This window comes from Phoca vitulina, unplaced genomic scaffold (genome assembly GCF_004348235.1).
Source record: "Phoca vitulina isolate PV1807 unplaced genomic scaffold, GSC_HSeal_1.0 scaffold12, whole genome shotgun sequence".
Lineage (NCBI taxonomy): Eukaryota > Metazoa > Chordata > Mammalia > Carnivora > Phocidae > Phoca > Phoca vitulina.
This window is the reverse complement of record NW_022589715.1, coordinates 12,979,400-12,998,656: the sequence shown is the minus strand read 5'-3', so window position 1 is coordinate 12,998,656 and position 19,257 is coordinate 12,979,400. Positions and strand designations below refer to the sequence as shown.

The 19,257-nt window shown below is 40.5% G+C and overlaps 1 protein-coding gene across 3 annotated transcripts in view; it reads right to left on the bottom strand.

The window, feature by feature from the left end:
• Window positions 1-6,508: 6,508 nt before the first annotated feature.
• LOC116636101 (charged multivesicular body protein 3) overlaps window positions 6,509-19,257 on the bottom strand; it is a 110,493-nt gene continuing 97,744 nt past the window's right edge. For 2 of the 3 annotated variants that reach the window (XM_032410514.1, XM_032410511.1), the window contains 3 exons: window positions 11,669-11,790; window positions 8,859-8,973; window positions 6,509-7,735 (listed from right to left, as the gene is read on the bottom strand). In XM_032410514.1, the coding sequence (XP_032266405.1) occupies window positions 7,590-7,735; window positions 8,859-8,973; window positions 11,669-11,790 (383 nt within the window). In that variant the 3' untranslated portion in view covers window positions 6,509-7,589. The remainder of the gene's footprint in view (window positions 7,736-8,858; window positions 8,974-11,668; window positions 11,791-19,257) is intronic. The other variant, XM_032410513.1, reaches the window with a different exon arrangement.

Sequence of the window (19,257 nt, the reverse complement as noted above, 5' to 3'; positions counted from 1 at the left end):
CATCCTGGGAATAAATCCCACTTGATCGTGGTGAAATTTGTTTTAATGTATTGTTGTATTTGGTTTGCTCATATTGAGAATTTTTGCATCCATGTTCATCAGGGATATTGGCCTGTCGTTCTCCTTTTTTGTGGTGTCTTTATCTGTTTTTGGTATTGGGGTAATACTTGCCTATGAATGAATTTGGAAGTTTTCCTTCTTCTATTTTCTGGAATAGTTTGAGTAGAATAGGTATTAATTCTTCTTTAAATGTTTGGTAGAATTCACCTGTGAAGCTGCTGGTCCTGGCCTTTTGTTTGTTGGGAGTTTTTTTGATTACTGATTCAATTTCATTGCTGGTAATCGGTCTGTTTAAATTTTCTTTCTTCCTGTTTCAGTTTTGGGAAGTTACAGGTTTGTAGGAATTTGTCCATTTCTTCAAAGTTGTCTAATTTGTTGGCATATAGTTCTTCATATTGTTTGTATTTCTATAGTGGTGGTTATTTCTCCTCTTTCATTGGTGGTTTTGCTCATTTGAGTCCTCTCTTTTTCTCTCTCTCAATGAGTCTGGCTAGAGGTTTATCATTTTGTTGATTTTTTTCAAAGAACCAGCTCCTGGTTTTATTGATCTATTCTTTTGTTTTTTTGTTTTGTTTTGTTTTTTGGTATTTTTGTTGTTTCTGTATCATTTATGTCTGCTCTAATCTTTGTTATTCCCTTATTTCTGCTGGTTTTGGGTGGTGTTTGCTCTTTTTCTAGGTCCTTTAGGTGTCAGGTTAGGTTATTTGAGCTTTTTCCTGCTTCTTCAGATAGGCCTATGTTGCTATAAACTTCCCTCTTAGAACCACTTTTGGACCATTGTGTCTTCATTTTTGTTTCCATGTACTTTTTGATTTCTTCTTTGATTTCTTGATTGACCCATTCATTGTTTAGTAGCATGTTATTTAACCTTCATGTATTTGTGGTCTTTCCAGATTCTTTTTTGTGGTAGATTTCTAATTTCATAGCATTGTGATCAGAAAAGATGCATGGTATGACTTTGATCTTTTTCAATTTGTTGAGGCTTGTTTTGTGGCCTAATAGGTGATCTGTTCTGGAGAATGTTCTGTGTGCACTTGAAAAGAACGTGTGTGTATTCTGCTTTTTTAAGGGTGGAATGTTCAGAATATATGTGTTAGATCCATCTGGTCCAATGTGTCATTCAAAGCCAGTTTCCTTTTTGTTTATGGATGATCTAGCCATTGATGTAAGTGGGGTGTTAAAGTCCCCTACTATTATTGTATTACTATTGATTAGTTCCTTTGTTATTAACTGTTTTATGTATTTGGGTGCTCCCATGTTGGGTGCATATATGTATTTACAATTGTTACATCTTCTTGATGGATTGTCCCCTTTATTATTATATAGTGTCCTTCTTTGTCTATTACAGGCTTTGTTCTGACATGTGTTTTGTCTGATAGAACACACTCTGAAATCAGTATAAAATATCTCACTCCCGTTGTGGAAGCTATCACTTCTACATTGCCTCTTGTTGGGCTGTTGTCTCTTTCACTGGGCTGGGACCCCCAGCTGTCATTCACTCTCCCAGCTTACCCAGGGCTGAGTTGGCTGACTTTTAAAGTTCCAGGCTCCAAGTCACACTGGTTATACCAACTCCTGGAATTCAGCCCCTCTGGTTTTCAAGGCCAGTCATTATGGGGATTCCTTTTCCCTGTGTGGGCTCCCTGGTGCTTTCTCCTGTGACTGCAGCTCTCTCCCTGCTGTGGGCAGCTCCCAACCACCATTTTCTGCCCTTCCTAACCTTTCTGATGGGGCTTCTTCTCTAGCTTTAGTTATGGAGTTTATTCTGCCAGTCTTCAAATCACACTCTGGTTTATTGACTTGGATGTGAGTGATAATATAGTTGTAATTGTGGGACAGTGTGGGCTTAGCGTCCTCCTACTCCAACATCTTCCCTGGCAGCACCCCCTCCATTTTTTACTTTTAATCTTTTCTTTGTATCTAAAATGAGTCAGCATATAGATGTTTTTTATCCGTTCTCCCAAACTCTGCCTTTTAGTTGGAGAGTTTCATCCCTTTATATTTAATTACTCATAAAGGACTTACTTCTCCTGTGTAGCTGTTTTCTGTGTATGTAATTCAATTCCTTTTTTTCATACTTATCTGAAACTTTGTACTGTGCCATTTTTATTCCCTTGTTCTGTATTAGGTATAGTCTTAGTAGTTACTTTTGTGATTACAATTAACATCTTATAACTATCTAGTTTGAATAATGCCAGTTACATTTCAATAGTATCCAAAAACTCCACTTCTATATCTCTGTCCCTCTATATTGTTATTGTCACAGCTTATATCTCTATCCATTGTGTGCTCATTAACATGGATTTATAATTATTTCATATGTATTTGCCTTTAACTCATACGAAAAAAGAAAAGTTACAAACCAAAAGTATAAAGCTGGCTTTTATTTTTCAATGAAGTTGCCTTTACTGGTGTTCTTTATTCATATGGCTTTAAGTTATTGTCTATTGTCTTTTCATTGCAGCCTGAAGGACTCCTGTTATCAGGGAATACCTTAATTTCTCCTTCATTCTGGAAGGATAATTTTGCTGGATATAGAATTCTTCATTTACACTTTTTTTTCTTTCAGAACCTTAAACAGGTCATCTCATTGCCTCTGACTTCCATGGTTTCTGATGAGAAATTAATCTTACTGAGGCTCCCCTAGCACATGAGGAGTTGGTTCTCTTCTGCTGCTTTCATTATTCATTGTCTCTACTGTTAAACAACTTGATTATGTGTCTCAGTGTGGATCCCTTAATTTTATTGTTTGTAATTTGTTGAGATTCTTGGATGTGTAGATTGATATATTTCAGATATGGAAGGTTTTAACTATTCTTCCTTTAAATATTGTTTCTTTCTCTCTTCTCCTAGAACTCCCATAATGCATATGTTGGTGGGCTTGATGGTCTCACAGGTCCTTTAGGCTGTTCGCTTTTCTTTCTCCTCCTCAAACTAGATTTCAACTGTTCTATCTTCAAGTTCACCAATTCTTTCTTCTGCCTACTCAAATCTGTTGAATCCCTCTAGTGTATTTTTGCACTTTAGTTATTGTACTCTTCAGGTCCAGAATTTCTATGTGGTTTCCTTTTTATTTTTATTTTTGAAGATTTTATTTATTTGACAGAGAGAGACACATCGAGAGAGGGAACACAAGCAGGGGGAGTGGGAGAGGGAGAAGCAGGCTTCCTGAGGAGCAGGGAGCCCAATGCGGGGCTAGGCAGACGCTTAACGACTGAGCCACCCAGGTGCCCCTGTGGTTTCCTTTTTAATAACTTCTAATTAATATTCTTTTGTTCATTGTCTTACTGGTTTTCTTTACCTCTGGAGTATTTTTAAGGCAGTTGGTTTAAAGTTTTTGTCTAGGAAGTGCTGTGTCTGGGCTTCCTTGAGGATGGTTTCTAATTAATTTTTTCTTTTGAAGGGGCCATACTTTCCAATTTCCTTGTATGCTTTGTGATTTTTGCTGAAAACTGGACGTCTGAATATTCTGGAATAATTCTGGAAATCAGAATCTCCCCCTTTCCCAGGGTTTGTACTTCTTAATTTAAGGCTTTGCTGTGTTCAGTCAGTATTTTGACAGAGATCTCTTTGAATGCCAGGACCTGAAAAAACAAACCAACAAAGACACCTGTCCCAGTCTTTATAGACTGGCCCTGTGCTGGGACACACTTAACACTTAGCCAGACTATTGACAATTCTGTCTCAGCCTTCAGTTCCTGTTTGCACCAAGCCTGCAGATCAGCCAGTGGTGAAAGTTTGGGGTCTTCTCAGATCTTTTCTGATATTTCCTGTGCTGGACATGCATGTGGCTTTCTACATGCTTTTGAATGTCCTAATATCCCAAAGAAATCCTCTCTCTGGCTTTTCCTCCCAGGTTTTAAGCAAGCTATTGTATGTCTCAACTGTAATATGTTGCCCCAGGTGGTTTCACTTTTTAAAAATTGTTTCCTTAACATGTTTTCAAGCAGTGCTTGCTGCTTTTCCACCCTGAGTAAGTAAGTTACAAGATAGGCAAACCAGAGATGAGCACCTTGTGTTAGCCCTTCAGGATGGCCCATAGGTAAGGGAATTCAGATAATTTGTGACTAAGTCTACTCTGTTTCACTGGAACTAGGGACCAGAATCATACACTGAGAAAGTGAGCTCCTATCTGTCTTATCTTCAAGACAGCTACCAAGTTGGGAGAGGGATTTGGCAAGGGCAAGTAAAATGCCACAAGGCTTTCTTACTGTTTTTAAGTTTCTTTTTTCTAATACAGTGTTCACTTGGTTGAGGTAAACCCTTGCTTTCTAGTTCTGACAAAGTTGGTTGGTTCTGACAGTTTCTAGTACTTTTTAAAAATGTTTCTCTGGGTATGGGTGTACGGAGCTGTCTACTCCACCATTTTGCTGATGTCACTCTATATTTTTTAAAACTATAATTAATTACATGTAGAAGAGAAATTCATTAGCTTAAAAAAAGGTATTTCCCTACTGTGGTTTAGATTTGCATTTCTGAAAAGGTTTCAGTGGCTAAGAAAATGCTGTTTGGCATCTCAAAAGAAAACTGTTTTGGTCGAATAAATTTGGGAAAAGCACATGAAAGGCTCTGAAAAGTTGTAAAGAAACCTGCTTTATGTTTATTTGAACCCAAAATTTCCCATTTATTTCATTTAAGAGCCTTTCCTATTGACAATTAGCATCTGACGAATATCTGTGTCACTACAGTAGGACAAGAAAAGTGGTCCTAGTTCTTCAGCTGGGAGTTGGGTGGCAGGAAGAGGTCCAGAGGCAGGCATGGTTAATACTATTTAGGAATAAATATAAGTCATAACCCCTTCTCTCCAGAAGTTCTGAGACAGACATGGAAATATATGACAAGGAGGCCTAAGGTCATGTGAGCTGTAGAAGTGGTAAGTGCTCAGGAAGGCATGACAGACAACATGGGGAGAGTGGGGAGGGATGGGGAAAGGGAGGTCACAACCTGTCTAGAGGGAAATGGTGAGTGATCATCACAAGCTGGATGGTTATTTTTAGAGTAAGCTATATTTCCAAACAAAAAAAAAAAACAAATGGATTGGTGGTGTGGGATGTTATTTTGGGTACTTTTGACACTGATTATTTTTTTTAGGGCACCAAGTAGATTCAGTCTGCAGTTGGGGTGGAAAGAGTGGTAGCTGGTGCTGCTAGTGCTGGACCTAAGTTGAGAGGCTGAGGATAGAGGAGAACTTTTACTGCAGGTATTTACACCATTATTTCCCTTCCTAGATTGTGGACCTTCCAGGGCCAGGACAGTATCTAACTCTCCTCGTTTCCAATGATGCCCAAAAGAATACTGAGGGAAAATGGACTACAGGACATGATAATCAGCCAACAATGCTCTTTCCTTAACCTGAAAGCAGGAATGGAGAAAACAGGACCTCGTCAAACAATGAAAACAAACCAACCCTACATTTAGATCATTTTATTTGAATGGCTGGAAGAGTGGTTGTAAATATTCTGTCCATCCATCCACCTGAATAAATTTTGATTATCCACATAAGACAAAAATGCTCAGGGATTATGAGCATCCCTTAATTCCATTATCATTCTGTGAATAAACTAGCCAGATAAATGCAATCATGAAACTATATCCTGTCAATATGTCAGTTTGTCTCAAGTTGATTTATAGATTCAAAGCAATCCCAATCAAAATCACAGCAAGTTAGTTAGTTTGTGGATATTGACAAATGAATTCTAAAATTTATATGGATAGGCAAAAGACCCAAAATAGCCAACACAATACTGAAGAACAAAGTTGAAGGACTGATGCTCTCTGACTTCAAGACTTACTATAAAGGTACAGCAATTAAGACAGTGTGGTATTGGTGAAAAAAGAGGCAAACACATCAATGGAACAGAACTGACAGCCTGAAACAGGCTCACATAAATACAGTCAACTGATCTTTGAAAAAGGAGTAAGCACAATACAATGCAACAAAGACAGTCTTTTCAGCAAATCGTGCTGGAACATGCAAAAAATAATAATCCAGACACAGACCTTAAGCACTTTACAAGAATTAAATCAAAATGGATCAAAACCTAAATGTAAAACACAAAATTCCTAGGAGATAACACAGGAGAAAATCTAGGTGACCACGGGTATGACCATGACTTAAGATCTAACACCAAAGGCATGATCATGAAAGAAATCACTGGGAAGCTGGACTTCATTTAAATTGAAAACTGCTCTGTGAAAGATAATGTGAAAGAGAAGACAAGCCACAACTGGGAGAAAAATCTTCATAAAAGACATATCTGAGAACTATTACCAAAGTATGCAAAGAGCTCTTCAAACTCAACAATAAGAAAATGAACCATCCAATGAAAAATGGGCAAAAGACCTAAACAAACACCTCACCAAAACAGATATACAGATGACAAAATAAGCACATGAAAAAATGTTCAGCATCATAAATCACTAGGGAATTGCAAATTAAAACAACGGTGAGATACTACTACATACCTGTTAGAATGGTCAAAATCCAAAACACTGATAACCAACTACTTGCAAGGATGTGGAGGATTAGGAACTCTCAGTCATGGCTGGTGGGAAAGCAAAATGGCACAGCTACTTTGGAAGACAGTTTGGCAGTTTCTTACAAAAGCAGACATAGTCTTACCAGTGATCCAGCAACTGTGCTCCTTGGTATTTACCCAAATGAGCTGAACAACAACAGCAGCAACAGCAGAGAAAAGCAATCAGAGGATGAGAGAATCCTAATCTCACAGCTGTCTGCTCTGGGTCCAACTTGCATTGGGAAGGAGGGCAAGGAAAACTACATACACACACCTGTTAGGACATAATACAGCCATCCAGACAACAGGACAAGGAGTCATAATTCTCGAGGATCCTTTTGCTTAAACAGATGACAAAGAAGAAGTGTGGCTCCCACACCACATCTGTGAAGGCTGGGGAACAGCATCCTCGGAGCAGAAGCCTCTTGTGCTGAGCGTCCACGTCCCGTACGACTGGCTATAGCACCTCCTCTTCCAAGGTCAACATATAATTTGAAACTGCAAAACACCTTGAAAATTCACTGCACATGACAATCTACAATGAGACCAAGTGTTAAAGCAGAAATTTATTAAAATCCATTTTATATAATAGTGTTTTAGGGACAAAAAAAGGTAGAGTCCTCAACATTCAGGCAGTCAACTCTATCCTCAGAAGTGCTTCGGGAGAAGACAGATTCCTCTGCCCTTTCCTCCAAAAGATACTTCTGTTTATATTCCTGAAAATGATGCATTGTGAGAAGACAGATTCCTTTGCCCTCCCCCCCAAAAGATACTTCTATTTATACCCCTGAAAATGATGCATTTATAACCCCACCTCTCAAGGACAATCCTGTTGAGATCCCAAAACCTCTGCAAAGAGTGAAAAGATAGGAGCAGAGAACCTTCTCAGAATGCAGTGCCTCATTTAGAGGTGTAGTGCAAGAGGTACATAAAATGCTGCTGCTTCAGAGGGGTGTACCCGCTCCTGGCAGGTGGGCTGGGAAAGAGCCCGAGGGCCCAGCGGGGCGGCCCCTAGCTGCGGAGTGTGGCCAGACGGGACTGCATGGCCTCCAGGGCCTCTTCCTCCTCCTCCTCATCTTCTGATGCCGCCATCGCTCCTGGAGGTTCAGGCTCTGGAAGGGCGTCGGTCACTTTACTAGGTGCTTTGCCCAAGGCCCCTGAAAAGAAACAGCAAATAAATTAACCAAGTATCATTTTAAAGAAGTGGTCCCTCATCCTCTCTGCCTTTCGTGCCTGGAAGAGTCCAACAAGAAACAGTAAAGGGGCAATAAAACGAGCTGTTTGCATGAGGTTTTGCTCACTATGACAAATATGCAAACACCAGCTTGTGATGAGACCAAGGTTACAGTAACTGAGGATTCCGGTTTTTAGAATTTTGGTTCTGACACTCTTAGTCTAAATTCCTAAACACTACTGAATACTTAATTTTCAAGATGTTAAGTGTTAAGATGAAGATGTTAAATGTCTCTCAGTAAAACTAAATTGTTTCTAAACCTTCACAAAATGTTTTCCTGAAGCAACTAGTCTTTCTCCCAATAGTTTTAAAACAAAGAAACAATTTTAAAACAAACATAAAAATTAAATGTCACCATTTTTTTTATTAAGCCTAAGACCCAATATCCAGAAGTAAAAATAAAGTTTAAAACCTCATTAACTTTCAGAGATAACTACTATTTTTTGTTTATTCCCTTTCCAGACTTTTTCTATAGGCCTGGTTTTTACACAAGAGTATGGATTGCAGTAACAAGGCTTTTCTCACACATTATATTGTGGACATCTTTCCATGTCAATGAATGTACTTCCACATTACCACACCTATAAAGTATTCCATTAAAACAGATATAACACAATACAACCAATACTCTATTATTAGGCATTTAGCTTGTTTCAAACTTTTCAGTATGATAAATAATACTACAGACATCCTTGAATTAAATCTTTCATCACATCCTTAATTACAGAATAAACTCCCGGAAATCAATCTGTTAGGTCCAGGGCTTTTGACAGCTATCGCCAAACTGCTTTCAAGAAAGTCTATACCAATGTAAGCTCCCAACGGCAGTATTGTGAGAGCAGTGCTTCTCCTTACCATTTTGAAAACTCTAGGAATTTTTAAAAAGATGTGATGGATATTGTGTTTATTTTTCAAGAACTAACTTTATAATCTAAAAAATGTAGAAGTAAGAGAGTCCAAAAGAAAAAGCTACTAGATAACTTAGTGACTGCAAGAAGAATGACCACAAAAGGAGGGGAGAAAGAGGAAGAATCTCAGGGCCATACCTGCTGTGATTTCAAACAGAATTTTGTCAATTTCCATTTCTGCTGCTTCTTCCATTTCTTCCTGATCATCCATGCTTTCAAAAGTGTCCTCTAACATTTCTTCTATGATGCCAGCCTAAAGACAGAACAGATCACATCAAATCTGTTCCCCAGAGACTCCTCTGTGGGTCCAGTTCCACCCGAGCCCTAGTGTCTCCAAGTCTAGACCACCCTTCTGAGGGCTAGTACCTAGACAGATGGCCACTAGAAACACTGATGCTGTCTCTCCTCTCTGAAGAAAAGCAAAGGCCCCAGGGAAATTGTTCTCCATATTCAGTACCAGGGCTGGTGGGGGCCCTCTCTCAGCAGAGCCTCACATAGTAACCCAGACTGTAATGACAGCACTTGGGAAACAACCTACTGAAAATGAGTGTGCTCTGAGCTCTCTTAGGAAGCATGCACCCTGGGGCGCCTGGGTGGCTCAGTCAGATAGGCGTCTGCCTTCAGCTCAGGTCATGATCCCAGGGTCCTGAGACTGAGCCCCCGTCAGGCTCTCTGCTTAGCAGGGAGCCTGCTTCTCCCTCTCCCACTGCCCCTCCTCCTGCTTGTGCTCTCTCTCTCTCTGTCAAATAAATAAATTAAATCTTAAAAAAAAAAAAAAATGGAGTGGAGTCTTCATGGACACTATGATTAACAAGTACTAAGAGCAGATGGGGTTCTATGGACCCCTGAAAAGGCCTGAAGAGTACTTAGCGTGTCCAGGTTACACCTGCCGGTACAGGGCCAGTCCAAGGGGTTCTGGCAAGGATCAAACAATTCACCAAAGACTGATCCTCCATTCCTGAGAGAACTGATAAGAAGGTTTCTGGACCCAACAAGGTAACGCCCAGACTTTACTGCAAGCCCCGTGCCTGGCAGCCTGAAGCCAGCCACTCAGCCTCCTGTGTCCTCAGTATGGGGCACAAGAAAACCATTCTCGAACACTGCCCAACACAAGCCGGACCCACTGTCTTCCCAAGTAAGACCCTACTGACTGTTTTTTGTTTGGTTTTGAAGCAAAAGGTCCTAACAGCACCCTCCAGTGACAGAAAGAGGCTCCTGGTATCCCTGAGTAGAAGAGATGGGAAGGGACTGAGAGGCAGAAGCAAAGTATGGGTTCAGGCTTCTGAGAAGCTGCCAGAAGAGAAAAATCCTAATTGCTTTGCCACTTGCAAGAGCTGAGCCCCTTGCTTTGTACCTTGACCCAGGGGTTCAAGGAGCAGAGGGGCACTTGTGGCAGCTCTGGCCCAGGCTCCCCCGCACTTAGCAGGGCACTTAGCAGGGCACGGCGCTCACTGACCATGCTGATGGCATCAGATGTAAAGCAAGCCCTCTCTCCTGCCTGCCTTTCATGTCTTAATGACATGAATCAGACTAATAACCATATTCTACCCACTCTCAGATCTTTTCCTCCCAACCTAAATTTACAAATAAACAAATTCAATTCACACAGGTGGAGCCTTCTGACCTGAATGAATGGATGTCATCTTACTGTTGGAGGCTACCGTAGAGGAGGTTCAGGACATGCTCTGTAACTGGCTAAAAGAGCCTACTGGAATCCTGACTATAATAGCCTTCCACATCCTGGAGGTAGAAGTCATTCACTCATTTATTCACTTATTCAGTCAGCAACCATTCATCAAATGCCTGCTCTGTGCCACACAACAGGCCAGGGTCTGGGAACAAATGGAATGACTAACATCATGTCCCTGCCCTCAAGGAGCTGGGCCCCTCCCAGAGGCTTCAGTTTGTACTTGGGGATGTATCCTGGAATGAGTTCAGTAAATATTTATTATGTATTACATGCAAGCCTTCCTCCCAATCTATATTACTTTCAGCATTCAGAAACCACTGTGGAAAAGACCCCAGATTCTAAAAGGGTCTTCCCCTCAGATTCTGGTGGCTACATAAGTTAGAATGAGCAGGCCTAAGTCATTCTAAGAATTACCTTTTTATCCAGTTCTACATGGACAGTCATCACAACTTGGGAAAAAAGATCCACACACCACTTTTAAAGGACACACGCTCCTGACCCCATTTCCTCCCTACTACTGCCCAAGCACTTCTCATTCCAAAGACCTGGGTTCTGGGCATTATGTTGTCGTTCCATCAATTTTTTCTCGTTCCTCTCTCCCACGCCCTAGAGCCCCACACAGAATTCAAGTTCATAAATGAAATTCCCCAGGAGGAAGAAAGGCAATTTCTATACATAAGCTAATATATAAGAATCTGAGGTGTACAATGTTGGCTCTCAGGTCACAAGTCCAAAGTGAGAAACACACCTGTCTGAGGAACTTACTGTCACCACCTCTAACACAGCTCAGGCAATAAGGTCAGACGTGTGCTCCAACCCCAGATCTGTCACTTACTGCCAAGGTCACTTAGGTAAATTACCTGGCAACTTGAAGACTCGACTTCCTCCTGTGTAAAATGGAGTAAAAAACCAGCTCCCCCACAGGGTCACCGGGAGGACTCTCTAGGACAGCACGTGTGACATAGCACGGGCTGCAGGGGCTCAGTAACGGTGTTCTCCTGAGCCTTATCCCTGTCTGAAGGCCACCAGCAGAAGACCTTTCTAGGGCCTGATCCTGGGACACTGGCAATCTGACCCAGCCTCTGCTCTCGTCAGCTCAGATGGTTTCAACCAGTGTTAAGAGCTGCTCCTCTGTCTTCAAAATCATTTCTGTCTGGCAACAGTGGTCCGTTCATTCCTGCCCACCCCTGGCCCTAGCCGCCTACCATCTGCTGGGAGTGACTGCTAGGAATGGGATGCAGGGGTGGCCCCAGGTCACCTTCATCATTTCTTTGGATAGTTCCCTCATGCTGGCCTGGATTTCTGGGATCTTCACAAGACTCTGCATGGCCTTCATCACTTCTGTGCTCTTCTGCAGGGAACCAGCCACTCGCAAAACCGCTGAGAGGGAAAAGTAACAGGACTCTTTAACAGAATGTGACGCAGAATTGGTATAAAGAGTAACAGTCATAAGGTATTCTTATAAAAGAGATCAGTAATAGGTGGACTCCCAAAGCTATTTATGAACTGGCAGACTACATTACTCTGCTAGTTGACCAAGAGACTGACTTTTCCAAATTGTATGTGACTTTGGCTACAATAGGTACACATTCTCTGAGCATGCACACAAACCGGCTGATCTAGAAAGCTGCCTGAAGGCATGCATCTGATCTTGAAGGAAGAAGTCAGCTAGGAATGACTGTGACACCCAAGACAAGTCACACATGGGAGGAACAACTCTAGACCTTGCCAGGCCACAGTGGAAAATTCAATACTTCAGGATACCCAACATGGTGCTCCCCATAGACCAGCTTATGGATGGCGACTGCTCTGTGAGAGACCTGTCACTGGTCCTCAGGAAAATGAGAGAAATCAGGATAAGATACACAGTGAGTCTATGTGTTGCAATATGGTGGTTACTGTTCCTTGTTAAGGAAACATTTTTGTTAGTCTGATCATATCCATACTATATATTCTATCTAAGAAATCACAATAATAGCAACTGATCATCCCTCTGCCCTGCCCCCCGGCCACACACACATCTTTAACATGTCAAAACAGAGATTTAGCACCCCTCCAAATCTGTTCTGGAATTTCATGAGACTTAAAGTTCTGAGCTGTTCAACAACAGCTTTCACATCTAAAGGAAGATGAGAGGCAAGGAAATAAGAGTGACCAGGAAATGACTGTCTAACATACACACAATTTTATGATTTTTCCAAAGGAGTCAGGAAGTTTGCTAGTTGCAGAGAATACTTCATTTCCCTTAACATTAGAATGGAAAACTAAAATATTGATCTATTTATTAAGATTATTGGGGTGCCTGGGTGGCTCAGTCATTGAGCGTCTGCCTTTGGCTCAGGTCATGATCCCGGGGTCCTGGGATCGAGCCCCGCATCGGGCTCCCTGCTCTGCAGGAAACCTGCTTCTCCCTCTCCCACTCCCCCTGCTTGTGTTCCCTCTCTCACTGTCTCTCTGTCAAAAAGTAAAATCTTTAAAAAAAAAAAGATTAAGATTATTATAATTATAGCAGAAATACCAAGAATCTGTATGGTTGAAATAATTATATATGCCATTATAATGGTACAAAAAAGTTCTAAAATATTAAAGTTACTATTGATTATTGTAAAAAGGCAAGTGATGGGAAGAAGGGCAAAAGTAAAGCTAATTCCATATAGTTCTTTTTGAACTATAATGTTTGATGTCTACACAGGCCCATGTTTTATCCTAATTTGGATCCTGAGTCTATACCAGAGTGTGTGCCTGAATGTGACATGTGTTCAATAAACTTTTTTGAGCTGAGTTAGTAAAAACAAAAAGATGGGAGACAGAAAAAAATGGTGTGACAAGTGTTAAAATACTAAAACATTTGTACTTTGAAAGAGGTATAAATTTCTAATTGTTGAACAAGAAAGGGAAGAGTCAATATAGTGGGGAAAAGAAGAAGCAAAAATAAACTTAGAAATAAAACTAATTCCAAAAAATTTAATTTGATAACCAATCAAGACTGGGGTAAGTGGATTTTTAAAAGGCCAAAAATATATGTATGTGCTACAATGGAAACTCAAAGAAGATACATATACAGAGAAAAATAAAAGACTAGACTAAGATGTACTTTCTATGTTCCACAAGGAAAGAAGCAGGTGGGGCAGATAAAAATTATTTTATAATAAAAATAGTCACCCCTACAAGAGAATGAGAAGACAAGCCATAAGTTGGAAGAAAATATTTGCAGAAGACATATCTGAGAAAGGACTGTTATCCAAAGTATGCAAAGAACTCTTAAAACTCAACAATAAGAAAATGAACAACCCAATTAAAAATAGGCAAAAGACCTAAACAGATACCTCACCAAAAAGATATACAGATGGCAAAAAACAAAAACAAAAAAAGAGCAAACCAAAACACAACCACCAAAACCCACATGAAAAGATAATCAACATGTCATCAGGGAACTGCAAATTAAAACAAAGAAATACCACTACACATGTATTAAAATTGTCAAAATCCAAAAACACTGACAACACTCAATGCTGGCGAGGATGTCGAACTATATAGGAGCTCTACTTCTTTGCTGGTGGGAATGCAAAATGGTAGTACAGCCACTCCGGAAGACAATTTGGCAATTTCTTACAAAACTAGACATATTCTTACTATATGATCCAACAATTGTACTCCTTGGTATTTACCCAAATGAGCTAAAACACATGTCTACACAAAAACCTGCAGATTAGAAGCTTTCTTCGTAACTGCCAAAACTTAGAAGCAACCAAGATGTTGCTTGAAAGTGAACAATAATGGATAAAGTGTGGTACATACAGACAATGGAATATTCAGCACTAAAAAGAAATGAACTCGCAAGCCATTAAAAAATGAAGGAAACTTACATGCATATTACTAAATGAAAGAAGCCAATCTGAAAGGCTTACACAGGGGCGCCTGGGTGGCTCAGTTGTTAAGCGTCTGCCTTTGGCTCAGGTCATGATCCCAGGGTCCTGGGATCGAGCCCCGCATCGGGCTCCCCGCTCGGCGGGAAGCCTGCTTCTCCCTCTCCCACTCCCCCTGCTTGTGTTCCCTCTCTCGCTGTGTCTCTCTCTGTCAAATAAATAAAATCAATCTTAAAAAATAAATAAAAGGCTTACACACTGTATGATTCCAACCATATGACATTCTGGAAAAGGCAAAACTAGGGAGACAGTAAAAAGATCAGTGGTTGCCAGGGGTTGGAGGAGGAAGGGGTGAAGAGGCAGAACACAGAGGATTTTTAGCTATGTATATTTCACAATAACAAAAGAATCTCTGGGGCACCTGGGTGGCTCAGTTAAGCAGGGGAGCATGAAGCCTGCTTAAGATTCTCTCTCTCTCCCTCTCCCCTCTGCCCCCCACCCCACTCACATGCACTTACGCGCGCATGCTCTCTAAAGAAGAAAAACAACTCCAAAAGGTTAAAACAATACAGAAAACATTAATAAGCTAGCATTATAAAAACTAGCTGACATCTAAAATTATAAAGATCAAAGTCACACAGAAAGGATCATGAAGTAAGCAGCATTTCCTGGTTGTAGCTCTTTCTGCTAGCCTCTCCCCAACCCACTGCGAGGCCTTCCACTGCTCTTCCAGTGTTCCAGGCTCCTCCCACTGTGGGGTCTCTGCACATGCTCCTCCCTCAATGTGCAGTGCAGGCCCCAGCTAATAGCTCTCTAGAGTGGGGACTTGATGGATAGATTTCTTTCTTTTTTTTTTAATGGTATGCTACATGAATTTGTATGTCATCCTTATGCAAGGATCATCGAATCTTCTTCTCATTAAGGTTATCATTCTGGTAATATGTGCTTGCCCAAGAGAGGACAAGATTTCTTTTTTTATTTGAAATGGACTCATGATTTTACTCCCAGGGCCTAGCATTGTGCCTGACACAGCTGACACTCAAATATTTGTTGAAGAAAGCAACAAATGAACTCAGAAGACACAAGGAAAACTATAATATTCAAATACGACTTCAAAAAAATGTTAAACATATTCATGTCTTAATAGCAAACAACACTGAGGTGGTTAAAAAAGACTCAAGTGCTTCTTTTTATATATATATATATATATATTTTTTTTTTTTTTTTTAAAGATTTTATTTATTTGACAGAGAGAGACACAGCGAGAGAGGGAACACAAGTAGGGCGAGTGGGAGAGGGAGAAGCAGGCTTCCCGCAGAGCGGGGAGCCCGATGTGGGGCTCGATCCCAGGACCCTGGGATCATGACCTGAGCCAAAGGCAGACGCTTAACAACTGAGCCACCCAGGCACCCCAAAAGACTCAAGTGTTTCTACATATAATGACATATTTAAGTCAGAAATGTGTTTCCTTTTTTGTACTGACCATAAAAATTCCAGAACATTTTTTTATAGAAATAAAATCAATTTCATATGGCAAAAAGAAGGGGAGGGATTTCAACAACAGAAAGTAGTTCTCCCCAAGTTTTCAATTACAGACATAGAATGGCTACATATTAGTGACAATAACAGACCAAATGATCTCAGAAAAGAAACTAAAACCCAGAAATAAACACAAAAATGAAAAAAAGCATTTAAAACCCAGAAATAAACATAAAAAACATTGAAGTATTTAAAGGATTAATCTTTTAGCATTTCACTGTGGAAATTTCTAACATACACAAAAGTGGAGAAGTGTCATTTCACCAAAGAGGAGATATGGCTGGCAAGTAAGCACATGAAAAAAATATTCCTACTCATCTACCACTAGGGAAATGCAAATTAAAACCACGATCAGCTCCACACCCCCATCAGAACTGCCAAAATAAAAAATAGTGACACTACCAAATGTTGTGGAGGATGCAGAAAAACTGGATCACTCATACACTGGCATGTGGGAATTTAAAATGTACCGCCACTCTGGACAACAGTTCCTTATATACAACCATAAAACCCAGCAATTGCTCTATTGGGCTTCTAGCTCGGAGGAAAGATTTATGTTCTTGCAAAAACCTGTATACTTTTAGAGCAGCTTTACTCAAAATATCTGATAACTGGAAACAACCCAGAAGTCCCTCAACAGGTGAATGGTTAAACTGTGGTACAGCCATACCATGGAATACTACTCAGCAATAAAAAAGGAATGAACTGCTGATACAGGCAAACCCTGAGTTAATTTCCAGAGAATTACACTAAGTGGGAAAAAAAATCAATCCCAAGAGGTTACATACTGTCTGATTCCATTTATATAACATTCCTGAAATGATAAAATTATAAAATGGAGAACAGATTAGTGGTTGCCAGAGATGGGCTGGGAGGGAGATGCCAGAGATTAGGTGGGTAGGTGTGGTTATAAAAGGACAACATGAGGGATCCTATCCTTGTAGAGATGGAAACTGAAAACATTCTTCAGCTTGACTATATCAATGCCAATATCCTGGTTGGGATATTGTACTATAATTGGGGAAAATTGGCAAAGGGTACACAGATCTCTCTATATTACTTCTCATAACTGCGTGTATGTGAATCTACAATTATCTCAAAATAAAAACCTTAATTAAAAACTCTCATGGGGCACCTGGGTGGCTCAGTCGTTAAGCGTCTACCTTCGGCTCAGGTCATGATCCCAGGGTCCTGGGATTGAGCCCTGCATCGGGCTCCCTGCTCAGTGGGGAGCCTCCTTCTCCCTCTGCCTCTGCCATTCCCCCTGCTTGTGCTCTCTGGCTCTCTCTCTGTCCAATAAATAAAATCTTAAAAAAAAAATAAAAACCCTTGGAAAACAATATAGGTAGGGGGCGCCTGGGTGGCTCAGTCGGTTAAGCATCTGCCTTCAGCTCAGGTCATGATCCCAAGGTCCTGGGATCAAGCCCCTCGTTGGGCTCCCTGCTCAGTGGGGAGTCTACTTCTCCCTCTCCCTCTGCCCCGTTCATGTTCTCTCTCTCTCTCACACGCTCTCTTAAATAAATAAAACATTAAAGAATATATAAAAATAAAGCAATAATATATTCCCATGCCTGCCTACTAAAAAAGATATACACAAAAAATACAAGTTCTGCTATGAATACTACTATAATAACCAAAGACGGAAACAAAAGTAGCTAAATACAGGCTTCACTTCATAATCAGCAATGCAAAAACTAATGTAGATATTCTGAAAAGAATTTGACACCAATAATAAAAGCAACAAAAGCACAAAACTCTACGTATCATAGGTTCTTGTGGAAATTACAGTTAAATTTAAAAAACAGAAAAGGAAATTAAAATAAATATAAAAAAATGGCATCAACACCAAAATTCTGCAGCTCCTTGATATCGAGGGCCCAGGGAAGCAAGACACTCACAAACTGGACTGACTGTGATTTTTAAAAGCCAATTCAAACATGGCAATCACAAACAGAATGAATACAATTTTGAGAAAATATGGAATCTTACAATATTTCACAATAACGACAAGTGAAAGCTCAGAGAAGTGACAAAAACATTCAAGCCTCAGAAATAAAGTATCTTTGGGGCGCCTGGGTGGCTCAGATGGTTAAGTGTCTGCCTTCAGCTCAGGTCATGATCCCAGGGTCCTGGGATCGAGTCCCGCATCGGGCTACCCGCTCCGCGGGAAGCCTGCTTCTCCCTCTCCCACTCCCTCTGCTTGTGTTCTCTCTTTCGCTGTGTCTCTCTCTGTCAAATAAATAAATAAAATCTTTAAAAAAAAAAAAAAAAAAAAAAGAAATAAAGTATCTTTGAAGAGAGTAAGATACTCCTTCCTTATAATAGGGTTCAGAAAAAGAGTTAAAAGATAAATGATTTATAAGAAACATCCGATACATAATAAGAAATAAAGAACAGAAAGATAAAAATTAAAAGGAAAAGGAGACAGTACACATTCTATAACATGGGAAACTCAACCAAAGGCCATGAAAGAGAATTACAGTCATTAAAAATTATTGGCACCATGCACCTTTGGGAAACTTTTAAAATTTAAAATCAAGTTAGTTTATAATTTATATGCTACCACTTGAAAAAATAATTTGAAACGGTTTATTACAAAGACATTGCATTAGCAGGTATGATAAAATAAATAGAGAAAGCAGGACTCCTGGGTGGCTCAGTCGGTTAAGCGTCTGCCTTCGGCTCAGGTCATGGTCCCAGGGTCCTGGGGTGGAGCCCCGCATCCATCGGGCTCCCTGCTCAGCAGGAAGCCTGCTTCTCCCTCTCCTCCCCGCTTGTGCTCTCTCTCACTATCCCTGTTGCTAACTCTGTCTCTCTCTCTCAAATAAATAAATCTTAAAAAAAATAAATAGAAAAGCTAAAAAGGGTGAGTTGACTCCACAAATGTACGCCTAAGTTTCTCAATAGTGGCACTGCTGAATGGTTTGGGCTGGACAATTCTGCTGTAGGTGGCTGTTTTATGCATTCTAAGTGTTTAGCAGCATCCCTGGCTTCCACCCACCACATGCCAGTAGCATTTCCCCCATCCTCCAGTTGTGACAACCAAAAATGTCTCCAAACACTGCCAAATGTCCCCTGAAGGGCAAAACTGCCCTCCGTTGGGGATCAGTGACCTAGGCTGGCAGAGCTACTGCAACTGAGAATAAATTTAGCTTTAGCATCTCAACAGCTGGGGCACAAAGGCTAACCGTGTTCTGAGCCTTGGTAAGGAGGCTGGTAGAAGCATATTGTCTCGCTGGGAAAGATCATTTTTTTCCAGCACTGGGTTCTAACAGAAATTTCATACCCCAATCTTTACTGACTATACCAGTAATTGTATAGAAGTTATAGAAATAGTCTTCATATAGCTGTCTCTTTTCCATCAAAAAAACAAGCAAAGGAATACTATGCAAATATAGCTCAGGAAAGGCATTTCTGTGGGAAGCAAAGCTAAGAGGGATGA